We start from the raw sequence: 13,788 nt of genomic DNA on the forward strand, positions 1-13,788 counted from the left end.
TCTCCATGCACACACAAGCAATAGATAAACTTTGTATAATCTGTCCTAAGTTAAATACTTATTATTTCTACATACACATACAGACACAACAGCACACACACACACTTGCTCAAACCACAAAGCTGTGGTCAGAACACTTCTCTAAAGCTCACATTGAATTCAAAGCACTCATATGCCACAACTAACCTCAAACATGAGCAAGTGTGTGCAGAAACACTCACACACACAAACACAAATTCAAAGGATTTACTTTGTGAAACAGTAATAACATGTTTCCTGTCTGTCAGGTAGTCTGCTTCTGGTTCTTTGTCTAGAGGAGACCAATAAATCAATCAATAAAACCTTTTTTCCCATGTCCATTCACTATGTGTACACTTGTGGTAATGTGTACATATATCTGTATAGTGCTTTGCACAAAAGCATCTGCTGCTAAATGAACACATATTTTGGACTAACTGTTTATGAGATGGTAGGGTACACTCATATAACTAAATTAAAAAAACACAAGAACAAATTTTATTTCACTTAAGTGTCTGACAGAAACCTGGCTTTTCCTTTGTTCCTTCATCTGACATACAGGTTGAAGCAAGTACTGTATCACTGCTTGCTTACCTATCTGAAACACATATGGATGTCAAAGCAGCACCTAAGGCTCAGCCTGAAGAGGAATCACACGCTGAGCCATTTCCATCACCTATACTGTACTGTGGTGATGCCAACCTGGACAGAAAGAAGTCTGGGCGTGATCCTAGACAACATGGCAGCCTGTAAATTGAGCCTGTACAACTTCAGGAGGACTGGCTTCTTCCTTACCGAAGAGGCACACCAGGTGAGTGTCTGTGCACTTCTCATCTCTCATGTGGACTACCCCAACCCCTGCAGCTAGTCCAGAACCCTGCTGTCCATCTGGTGTTCAATGCTCATTCTCAGTTACAGATCCACTTCCACCTTCACTGAGTTAAAAGACAGTGAAGGGAGCTCATTTCTCGCTCCAAGGATTCTAATGTTTTATCCGTGTGCACTGTGTTAAGCACTTTGGATTACCTTTGTGTATGAACATTAGTTATATAAATAAAGTTGCGTTGCCTTGCCTTGGTAGAGATTAAACTATAAACTGTGTTGCACTGCAAAAAACACATCAGTGCCTGTAAAGTCTGCACATACAGTAAGAGTCCTGAAAGGTGCAGTAAGACAATTCTCTGATACATTTAAGGCCCAAAATGGAACAGGTCCCTTTATTATTACTTTGCTGATAAAGTGCAAAGTGACATCTTGAAAACAAACATACGAGACCTAACTGATGCATTGTTTTCACCTTTCTCACTGCAGTCACCTCTATACAGTAAGAAAACAGAAGTAATAATGGAAGCTAGAGCAGACCCACTGATAGAAAACACAGGACTCGCATTTACAAAGTCACAGTGAGAAGTGGAGGTGGGCTGTTATCCCCGTAGGATGTGATCATGTGATGATAATCAGCTGACCTTGCGCCATTTTAAACCTGTTTCCATTTCCACTTGAATCTCAAGTGAGTGCAGTGGTGTAATAGTGAACAAATACTCTTCTCCCAAAGCATCAAGATGGTGCATAAAATCAGGACCATTTTCACAAGAGATTTTGTGTTTGTTCACCTTAGAAACAGTGACCTATTTATCTGATCATCTCCTTCTCTCTCCCTGTCATCATCACTATCCCCTGCTGCTGTGTCGTTCCCATAACCTTTATCTCCCACCACACACACATTCCAGCAGACACACCCTCACCAACTCCACCTCTGCCCAACCAAACCATCAGAACCTTCCTCATACTCCTCTACTTCCTCCTCTTTACACCCCTCCCCAAACAAATCCCCTCTTTCCCCCTCCCACATCCCCTTTTCTTTTCACTGTGGCCATTTTGGCAGCAGGACCACGGTTGCCATGGTGACAGGATTCTTTGCCCCTGTTAATGATTGTGGCATGGATGGTAGGGGGTCACTCTCCACCACCACCACACCACATCAGGGCCTAATCTGAGGTGACACAGCCCATATCCTCACACGCATGCACAAGAAAAACGCCCACATGCACACACACAGACAGATACACATACACACACACACACACACACACACACAAGTGTGTCAACACAGGCATGCAGCAAACATTCACAGGAGCCTGCTGAGAAAAATGCATGTACACATGTACACACACACACACACACACACAAGTATGCACATACTTGGCAGTCCCCACCGTTCACCACCCTCACACCACACACACACTCATTCACATAATTCAGTGCCACTCATTCCCGCTAGAAGCACACATTCAGCTACAATCAACCCCTCCAATAAAGAACCTCCACATACACACACTTCCTCCCCCTTGAACATCCAGAACTAGAAGCTTCTCCTCTCTTTTCCCTTTGCTAGCAAGAGGAAAGATGTGTGAATAGCTTTTGAGCTAAAACTCCTTTCATAAACATTAAACTTCCTTTTTTAAATTGCAGACTTGACGTTTTGAGCTCTATTCAACTTTCAACATCACAAATACTGTCTGCATGTGCCTGAACATTTTAAAAATGGCCACTGTGTGTGACAGTGCACGTTGGTCACATATAAGCTTCCTATAGATTGCTGTAGGGGTGACTTATTTTTGTAGGCCCATCCAGAAGTTTGCATCACCCTGGTTCCTTTGACAAAAGGTCAATGGGATTTTTAAAATGGCTTCTGGATTACTGCAGAAAATAAGCTCTGTGACAAGCACAGGTTTATGATGCTTACATGTTTTGTTAAGCAAGATAAACTTCACAAGTGAACATCACCTTTATGATTTCTGAAGCCCAGATAAATCGGGCTATAGGCCATAAGCGAACTACATTGCTGTCCCATGACTCCGGCGTCACCACTATGGCTTCCAACTTGTAGTTTGAGTTATACCTTACCCCTTCTACAAAACCTCTTAGCGTGACCTGATCTAGCTACTGATCACAGCTGTGTCAGTAGAAATGATTGCAAGTGCACAGATTTAAACACAACAATGCTCTAAAGGCAAACTAGTGAGGAGATGAGTCTCCATGTTCAGTGGGATGATGTTTAATGTTCCCAACACAGTCTGTATTCCCACTTGTTAGCAGCCACCTTTTTTAAGATGTGAAAGCTTTAAAAATCACCAAAGCCCATTGACTTAAAGGCGAGGGAACCAGATGTGGGTTTTAGGACTCACTCCTACAGCATTCTAATAGATGAATCGGGTTACTTCAGGCAATTACACTAACATTACCAGGCAGTCACACAGAAAACCACACTAAGTTAAATAAGCACAAGGGGCAATGTTGGTGAGGATGCTGGTCTTTAAGGCAATGCTATGTTAGAGGTTTCCAGTTTGTTTAAAATAAACATAAGGAAAATGTAGCAGTATGATGTTGCCAGGATTATGAAACATACAAGGATGACAGATTAGCACATTAAGACAGACAGAGGTAAACTGTCATTTCAGTGCATAGTCAACACAGATGGCTACTGTGTTGGCCAAGCTGTTCCAAGGAACTCAATGTGTTTGGATGTGCATATGAAAACAAGCTCATCCAGATTCTATTACCACCACCTTTCTCACTCTCTTATCTGTCTCCATATTTCCACCAACCTTTTTCTTTCTTTGACACGTTGATCTCGGACAGGCCAGTTAGATACAGAGTCTGGGTGTGTTTTATTCACAAACAGCTGCTAGATTCTGTCAACAGCTTTTATCCAGCCAAGCCAGCCATTTAGTCGGATTAACCTGGCAGTAAACCCTAGATAAAATAGAGTTTATCATGTACACAACCAAAACAAAGCGTTGCATTTGTCTTGGACTACTGAGTCTGTGCAGGGCGGCTGCTTGACAATATCATATCTCTAACTATTTCAGCAATTTAAATACTGTAGGTCTCGAGACCATACAGGTTTGATTTAATTTCACTTGGTTTAATCAGCAGAATATTTTTCTGAAGCTTGCTTAACCTGATTGACAAGGTTTCATATATAAAAAAACAGCTGCAACAGTGAAGGAAAATTATTGTAGTGGAATAACATGAATAATAATCCTAATAGTTAATATTATTCATTATAATTATGACTGATAATAATAATAATAATGACATTTCTTATACTATATGTAACCTGAACTTTTCGCGGTTTATATCAATGACAAATGGATGACAGTTGCAGCTTTTCAAATATGAAGATTTGCAGTTTTTTCTGGTTTAAATAATTGGACTGTCATAAGAAATTGCAATTTGAAGATGTCACTACAAAGTGTGGGAAACTGTGGTAGGATATTTTTCAATAAAAGAAAAATAATTCCCAGATTAATGAAAAATAAAAAAATATCAGTTGATGGTTTCCAGTTCATCAATAGCTATTTGCATGACTGGAAAAGCAACCGTGCAAACAACATTTAGAACAGGGACATGATTTAAGTGCTTTCAACAACTGTGTTCTGGATTGAAAAAATCTGTTGATTTCAGTGTCACCTCCAGATGGTGTGGATGTGTGGACTGTAGCAGTGAAAACTAAGGAGGAGGAGGCCTGTAATAGACCGAGCTGCAGCATCACAGCCTCTTAGCTGGGTACTGCTGCAGTCTGTGCAACTTCTAACAGACTCAAATGGTCTATCACGACTTGAACTGGATCCCAGTTTCCCTAAAAGCTGTTTAACAAAACAAGTGCCTGGAACTATTTTGTCTACAGATCTGACAAGTACCGAACCACTGTAACAACACTCTGGCAAAGAAGTCCTATTTGAATCTGACTGAACATAAGAGCTGGTTATTAATGTGTTTGTCTCCACTTTAAAATAGGGCAAATAAGTCCAGTAGATTTATAATTAAACTGAGGGAATCAAACCCATGTCTCCATGTGATGCGTTTGTGGTTCTCCATCACCTTCATCTGTGTTCACTCTGCAAACTGGTGACAGAAAAATCAACTGTTCTTCACCTGCACTTTACATCGAATAACACTTCAGTGCAGCTCTGAATTCTATTGAAGGTGGCAAAGCAGATGAGATTCTTTTTTGAGAAAGAAGCTCCACAGCTCAGTATAAACATTGTGTCAAGATGGCTCTAGCACGGCTGCACACTGCTCGATGCTGACTCTTGTTCACTGGGGTATCTCTAGTAGATGCACTTGAAAGGTTTGAATACTGAAGTTAGTAACTGTGTTCAACGTTGAATTTTGGTATCATGACAAGAGAATCGCCCAGCCCCACGCTGCTTTGCCTTCACCATATAAAACAGTGATGTTTCTCTATAAATAGCCCTAACACCCTGGGGCAGGCCGCCCAGCAAACACAGAAGTGAAAAAAAAGACACAGTGACTCTACCAACAACTCTGCTTCCCCCTTGCACTGCTCTGCTGCCAGGCCAACCTTCTTCTGAAACTGCCAGCTACAGTGTGGAGAATTAGCAAAAAAAGTGATTCAATATCAAGATGTATAATCCTCCACATCTGATTAATCCTTAATCCTTAATGTGGGCAGTGGTGGCCTAAAGGTGAAGCCACTCGCTCTCTCCTAGCTACATAAAAGTATGTGGATAACCGAACATTACACCCATATGTAAATGAATGAACAGCTCAATCTAAAACCCCAAAGTGTTAATCTTCTCTTCTGGGAATGCTTTCCACAAGATTTTGGAACTCGGCTACGAGGATTTGCTCCTGTTCATTCACAAGACCATCAGTTAGGTCTGAGTGCTATCGTATGCATTCAAGCAAGAATTTAGCAATCTTCTGAGCAGTATCCCAGCTGGTGAAGGAGTGAGTGCACCATCTTTAATTTTACAAGGTTTGTGATGGCTCTGACGGGAAAGACAGTTCTCACTTTTATTAAATGTTTTAATTACTTTACATCCACTTGATATTCCTTTTTCCCCACCAGGAAGATCACTAAGAAACTCATTCAGTGAGTGTGTATTTTCACTGCTAGGGTTCGGGTAGCTTTAGATCGTTTAGGCATTTGTGTATTTCATTTTATTTCATTGTGTCTATATGAAGTCCCTACAAAAATATGAAAAACTGCATTCCTGTGCAGCTGTTCAGCGGGATGCAAACTAATGAAAAACATTCTGCTCTCTAAGCTACCTACTTCCCATTAATTCAGTGACTGGATGACCCGAGCAAAATGCCACCCATCTGCAATGACCCTTGTGACGGCCCTAAGACACCCAGTCTATTCCTCAAACTCTGTCTCCAGACCTCGCTCTCGTTTATCTCTTCTGTCACATAACCACTCGAGACATGCATGCATCCAGGCAGCCAGCTGGTCACCTAACTAGTCACATATCCACCTGGGCTGGTTCACCATCTGGTACACAATCACAAATACATGATTAAGGTTGAAACAAGCTTCCATGAGGGAACACGTCAATGTCTCTCCTCTGCTCTCTTTTCCTGGTCTTTTTTCACTTCCTAGCACCTCTCTATTTTACCTGATGGTCACAGAAACATTTCTATCAGCACACTCTCATCCATCCCTTTGCACTTGTCCCCGCTGGTCACTCTTAATATTGGTGATCGAGGAACTGAAGCTTATTGAACGGATGCACACGCCATGAATTACTTTGAATAAGAGCATCACATAAAATGGAAAATGGAAAAGTGCAGTGAGCCGGTTAGCTCCGACACCTCCTCACCACCTGGAAAGCACTTACAGCACGCTTATTAGAGTGCCCTGAGCTCTGTCAGTGAAGCATGAGAGTCCTAATCTGCAGGTCACAGGTGCCTTTAAATTACAACGGCACCCACTGGATCCTTCATTACAAACAATCAATTTATGACTCTCAGCACATGGCAAGTCCATCTTTGTGATCAGGTCTTGTATTTTTAGGGAACTTACTTTCCCTTAAACTATTACGTTGCTTTTTTCTTTTCCTACAGTACATTTTACAAAGGGCCCACTAGAGTCATATTCACCACTGCAGACCAAAAAAAAAAATCATTAATGAAAACAACAGTGCATTGAACATCTTGTTGCGAAGCACTGATGCTAGATAATTCCTCTTCAAATGATTCTCCGAACATTAAAACTGATGGTTTGATGGTGCAAAATTTACTCTATGGTGCAATAACGGCTGATTGAAACGCTGTGCTCTGTACTCTACTCAGCCGTATTGTAACCAGTGACATTTAGTTCTGCAAGGTTAGCCAGGTCACACACCTTTGGGAAGACAGATGTGTTTCAACCAGAGAAACAGTGTAAATTTGCACAAAACATTAAACATACCCACTGGTGAGAACTAGTTTCATTAAGATGTGGTTCTGAAACAAATATACTGGAAGCACTTTGTTAAAATGTAGAAACAATTAAAGCTGCCAGTAATACCTCCCATTTACATCACACTGTCTGCGCAGGTTAGTTAAAAGCAAACCCTCATTTCGATTAAAAGGAAAGTCATTGTAACTGGGGGGTTTGTTCATAGGGGATAAGTAGAGTACATGCAAAGCTTATACATCAAGTATGTGTGGTCAGTCCAAACTGTAGGGTGCTATATTGTATCTATAATGTAAATTCATAGACAACTTCTCTGGCAATTAAAAAGCGCAGTGCATAAGCCCATTGGTGTGTAGTTTGGAGTCAGCGAGTAGATGATGTAACTGTGCTCTCATGCAGGCTAGATTGGGGGTGGCTGCGGCTCAGGAGGTAGAGCGGGTCTCCCCCTAACCGTAGGGTCAGTGGTTTGGTCCCCAGCTTCTCCGGTCCACAAGTCAAAGTGGCCCTGAGCAAGACACTGAACTCCTAGCTGCTCCTGATGATATCACTGGTGTGTGAATGTGTGAGTGTTTGTGTGTGAGAATGGGAAATAAAGTGCTTGGAATGTGCTTCAGTGTGTAAAAAAGCACTATGTAAGACCATATACCATTTCTGTGCTGGGGTACAAAATTCAGCCAATCACTAACAAATTTGACCCAGAGACTTTCTGGAGTGAAAATGGCCTTAAATATATTAAATGAAACGTAACCAGAATGTAGAGTATGATACTTTTTTCTGGGATTATGTCTGATTTATCATCCTAAACCTTCATACCAGTAATCAGATAGAATGATCATACTGAAGTCACCTTAACAGAGTAACTCAGAGGACAGAATGTGAGACTAAACCATAATGTACACCATAAAAACGTCCTTCCATAAACTTAGCCCCAAATATTAGAGAGAGGGTCAGTTTGTTGACTGACTCAACTGAATTCTGATGTCACCAACTAAAAACCTTTCATTAAACATTGGGATTGTTGAACTTAGGTGAAGAAAGAAAACAACAAACTGAATCATTTGTATGGCACTGCTTCCATATTCAAATGCCACATATGGACAAATCCCTGCACTGAATTTTTTATTAGTTTGAACTTTGTGTCTTCTGAGTTATTTGCATGTAGAATGTTTTGGTGTGCTCCATAAATATAGAACTTCATATAGAACAACAGACAGCCTTGATTTGTCAAAGCTACATTTTCATTGCATTATACTGGCGTTAACAGCATTTTAAAAACTCTCCTTGGTGGCACATTCAAGGAAGCCGCAACATTTGCAAAATGTTGACTCGTCTTCTGAAAAGCCCTGATTTGATGAATGACGTCGTTGAGGAATCAAATCCAGGCGACAAGACAAATAAGCAAAACATGAATGTCATATTAATGCTAAATGGATTTGAGTCATTACATATTTAAAAGATTCAGCAGTTTTAGATCAAAAGTCTCCTAAAACAGTAGATTTTTAGTCTGTTTACTCCACTGCCGTGCAACAATACCAACATTAGACAAAAGATAAGGGTGACTAATGACTTACTGTGAGAGATTAGCTATGTACAGCAATTTCTGCAAGTCTCTGCAAGCTGATTTTCATGATGTAAAGAAATTAATTGAAACTAGCTGTTGCACAGAAGCTAGAAAATTGGTGAAGTGTGTGATCATATAGTGTGAAGGGGGATAGACATACAGTGTCAGTATTATCAGACTAGTATCAAACTTTGCTCAGCACAGTTAATCATTTCCTATTGTGAGGCATCAACTCTCAATGTATCACACACACACGTGCGCCATCTCTCTCACACACCAGCAGACTTTGTATTCAAGGGCACTTTGCTCCTGATCCCCCCCGCCCAGGAATGTACAGCTGACCCTGCTCTCACGTCTGCAGCCCAGGTGATCCGGCACACACGCATACAAACACAGCACACCGTTTTGCCCCTGTAATGCAGAATAAGAGCACTGCTATCATTAGCACAATGCCCCCAATAGTGCACCGCCTGAGCTATGATGACAGGAAATCAATTTCCGCTCCCACAGCTTCAAAAAGAATGATGTGGGTCAAAGGTAAAAATAAAAACATAAAATCAGACAGAATGAAAGCGCTTTGTGTTTCCACACATTCAGCTACAATGAGCTGCTATATCTCCTACCTGGTGTTACCTGTACATTATTATGTCATGTACCACACAACTTAAAGCAATATCCCACAATATTTAGAGTGTGTAAAGAAATGTCTGCTTTGCGACTATCAAGTAACTGATGTAACATTACACTGTATTTAACTCTCATTACAGTTTATGAAAGCGTTTTAGAGTCACTGGTGTAAATGGTACCTGTTTATTTAGCTCTTTATAAGTACAATTTCTGTGGCACACATTAAGTATTTCATGTTTCTGGTTTCTGTTTAGAATGAAAAGGAGAAAATAAGGCTTTTGGCTATGAAAAAGAGGGCTCCACCTCTTTTAATTTAAAAGAAGCAGAAGTCTGGGGGATAATTAGATCTGATCCAAAACATGAATAGACCCAAATAGAGAGACAACACCAAAATAATTAATAATCATCAGCCACTGTTAAAAAGAGCAATAATACATTTTTTCTGCATTTCACAGTTCATGCTCTATTTCTGTGTTTAAAAACTAGAACCACCACTTTATTGTGGTTTCGAGTTGTCCGCCCAACTGTATGGCCCCTTTTTTTGAACACCTTGAGGGGATTTCTTCAAATAAAGCACAAGTGTCCTCTTGGACTCAGAGATGAAGTGATTCAATTTTGGTGGCCAAAGGTCAAATGTCAAGGTCAGTGACCTCATAACTGTCCCATTTTTGTGAATTTGAGTGGCTGGCTGGCAGAGACATAAAATTGTGAAGTGGTAAGTCTCCTAGATCCAAGCAATAAAAGGTCACCCTACCTACCTAGTGCTCTATGTTACAATCCCGCCTCATGAAGGTGCAATGCAGAAGAAATACAGCAATGATCTCAAGTGTACATTCACATACAGAATGTGCACTGCAACCAAAATCAAAGCTTTACCTCACTTTTATTTGAATTTAATCCACAGCTTTGACCTTCAGGGGTCAGCTGCTTAATGTTGCACTGCTGCTATAGCGTTTGTCAGTGTTTGCCATGACTGAAGCAGAATACTCTTTTTCTTTATCTGCTGCTTTGATTTGGGGGTTTAAATTATTTTTAACATGTCTTACATGCAACAGAGACAGATGTGAGAAGAAATCTCCAACAATGCAAGCAGTCCAGCAGTCACCCATTGTGATTATGCCAGTGTTCTGCTAACACCTTTCTCTCTGCGTTTAAAGCCTACTAAGTATGAAGCATTGCTGCTGGCTGCAGATTCCAGAAGATTTACTGTATTGGGAAAATAAAGTGTTTGTGACTCAGATGCATTTTTTCTTGTGCATTGTCTGGGTTAGTCATAAATGCCCCATTTTTTATTTAATGGGGTCATTGTGTCTTGTTATAATTGTAAGGTACATTAGGACTCATGAAAAAACCTTTGCAATCTGAAGCCCACTTACTCTGGGTACTACTGATAAAATGGCAAGGTTATGTGGTACGGGGGCAAAAGTGCTCTTCTTCAGTCACAAGGCTGCAGATCTACTGGCTTCCTCTTTTAAAAGCCCTCCACTGAGCAAAGCAATCACGTTTCTCCTGCAGCCCAAAGAATGTTGGCCATCTATACAAAACAGATGCTCACAAGGGTATGGATGACCTGCTAGCTATGCTACCCCACCTTCAGGGGGGAGAGCAGAGACAGAAATCAGTTAAATGGTTGACACAGTTGATACAGAATGTATCTTCATATTGTATCTATGTCGCCATGACTAATAAAAATGCAACCACTTCTTAAAATGGAATAAAACCAACACAGGACGCGCAATGAAGCACGGAGCAGGTGCTCCTGATGTTAAGGTAGGATTTGTGAAAAAAAATTCACGACAGTGTTTTGTCAATATATAAATGCTGACATGTTCTTTTTCGCCTGACAACACAATAATGACACACTTCTACAATACATTTACGAGTTTGTGAAGCTATTAATATACTTATTAAGCTGCCCAATCCTTATATATGCAAAGTAAATCAATCTGGTGCGTCTACATACCTAAAACCACAGGTAAGGGCCAAATAGAAGGGCAACTGTATCATTTTACACAGACTCACTAAACTAATTTCTCACAAGTGTCACAGAGGCTCCTTAACCGACTTTCTAAAACATCATCACCTGCAACCGGTCAACAATGTCAGTCAAAAACCAAGTAAACAACAAATCAACAGAGAAAGAGTGATGCTGTAGTGTGTGGCCTTGTTCAAGTCAAACTGTTCAAACACAAGATCCATTTGGTCATCCATGCAAATTCACAGGTCAAAGCTCACTTCATTATTGAGGAGCTTGGGGCCTGGGCAACTGCAACTTGGCTCCATCATACTCCCTGCAAACCATCAAACAAACATATCTACAATTAAAACACTGCTGTTTGCGTCCAGCTCTCTGTTCCACAACAGTCTGGTCATAGGTCAGATTTATTCCAGGTCTGACTGCCAGCCTAGCTGACACATAAACATACTCTGTTGACAAGAGACTCATTTAAAGGCACAAGTCAGCAGCTGGGCCTTCACAGAGTGTAGCTGGACACAGTGCACTTAGCTGCTTCCCAGGGTCGTGTTTGTGTCTCAGCAGAGGCTGCTGGCCCTTTAAAAGCTAAGATGGTGTCCTACAAGCTGCAGCTTCTGCTTGCCTTTTCCTTCCTGTTTCCCGGAGATCACAGAGCATTTCAAATTTAACTTGAACTAACCTCGCACACAGAGAGGAGAGAAAGTTTCAGGCGGAAACGATACAGATGTTTCCATGTTGACCATAGAAATGACAGCGCTCTCAGCCGGATGTTTTATGGTGTTATTGCAATGCAATGGGGTCGCTGTTACAAAACTCTTCCACTGATTGCAAATAAACTGCACGCCTGCAGGGATACACTGTTAGAGCCGCACATACTCACTGACATTCATATCTGGCACATGTTGAGCTGACAATGTCAACTATGCCTGTGCACAGCCAGATCATCCACACAGGTAGATGTATTTATTTATTTATTTGTTTATTTCATTGACCAGGGCAAAGTCAATAACGTCCACTTACTTTCTTGTTACGGGTCTCCGTGTGCATCTCGATTGCCGGAGCGGTGCAGCAGCGGAGGGGTGGAGCAGCACGAGCAGCAGGGGGTCTCTCAGGGCTTTGGGTGTAGCTCTTATCTCAATAAGAACTGTTAGGGAGAGAGGAGGGTTTAGGGGGACTAGTTTACCACCTTTGCACTAAATTTTCGGGATATAGAACCACGATCCCTGCCTCTTCCAGTGTTTCTTTTCAGTTCATATCCGCAGCGTCGAAGGCTCCCTTTGCTCCCCCCAAAAAACAGCCAGTCTCTCTGTCTCTGCCTCTCTCTCTGTCGGTGTGTTGTTGCCGTATATTCAAGGGCTGGGCTCTCTCTCTCTGCCTTTTCCTCCTCCGCCTCTCCCTGCTTGTGACCCCACCCTGCGTCCCCACCCCTCATCTCTCTGTCAGTCAGGAGCTGCGCAGCCCTGCAGCCCTGCAGAGGAGCAGAGGGGAGTTGAGCTGCCGGCGACCTGACACCGGCCGCAGGCAGGCGGGCAAGAGGAGGACAGCTGCAAGATAAAGGCGCACTTATGCAAGGGAAATTTTAATTGAGTGCCAGCGCCAGCCGCTCTCCTAGCATCCATGTATCCCCATCCATGCTGCAACAGCGGTCTGCTTAGTGCTCAGAGATGATGGAGAGAAGCACCCATGTCACCTTAATGACGTCAGCCAGCAGGCTAATTGAGGACGCTTCAGCGTGGTGGGGAGGGTGGGAGCGACTTAGAAAATATTCAGTCCGCAGCATGCAGTATTCTGTATGATAAATATGACACAATATACAGCTCAAATAGATGGAGGGAAGGGAGCCTATGAAATACATGGTTATAACCACACCCTTGGTAATGAAGCAGGCGTGGCACATTTTTAAAGGATGTTTCACAACAGACAGACGTACATGCGACATGTCAGGACATGGATTTGCATAGAGAAAACAGCACCAGTGTTCATTTTGGCACAGGAATTAGGGCTACTTTAGTTTTAGTGCAAGTTTAGTCATTTATTTATTGTTATTTTTAGTCAGCAAAGGCTGATGATAGTCTAACTTTCCTGTGACATTTTAGTCTAATTTCTGTCCAGCATTTTTAATAGGCTATTTGTATCCTCTAAGCATTTTGAGACTACAGCTGTTCGCCTTCTTTGTTGTGTACAGTTACCATGGTTACATGTGTTGTTCTCATCTATCGCGAGGTTAGTGGAAAAGGCTTTGTTCACACTGTGTCCATGTGCTTCTGCACTGCACAGTGATTCAGAAGATGGATTATACACACATTTGAACTAAAATAGTGGAGAGGAGAAGCTAAATTGTCAGATAATATTAATAGCCTACAGTTATATTCTGTTTAGATATAGACATGAATC

The 13,788-nt window shown here is 41.6% G+C and overlaps 1 protein-coding gene across 2 annotated transcripts in view; it reads right to left on the bottom strand.

Annotated features, from left to right (window-relative positions):
- Positions 1–12,840, bottom strand: part of klf8 (Kruppel like factor 8) — a 56,901-nt gene extending 44,061 nt beyond the window's left edge. For both annotated transcript variants that reach the window (XM_020598379.1, XM_020598378.1), the window contains exon 1: positions 12,415–12,840. In XM_020598379.1, the coding sequence (XP_020454035.1) occupies positions 12,415–12,441 (27 nt within the window). In that variant the 5' untranslated portion in view covers positions 12,442–12,840. The remainder of the gene's footprint in view (positions 1–12,414) is intronic.
- Between the last annotated feature and the right edge of the window lie 948 nt (positions 12,841–13,788).

This window comes from Monopterus albus, unplaced genomic scaffold, assembly GCF_001952655.1.
Source record: "Monopterus albus unplaced genomic scaffold, M_albus_1.0 scaffold38.1, whole genome shotgun sequence".
In the NCBI taxonomy this organism is placed as follows: domain Eukaryota; kingdom Metazoa; phylum Chordata; class Actinopteri; order Synbranchiformes; family Synbranchidae; genus Monopterus; species Monopterus albus.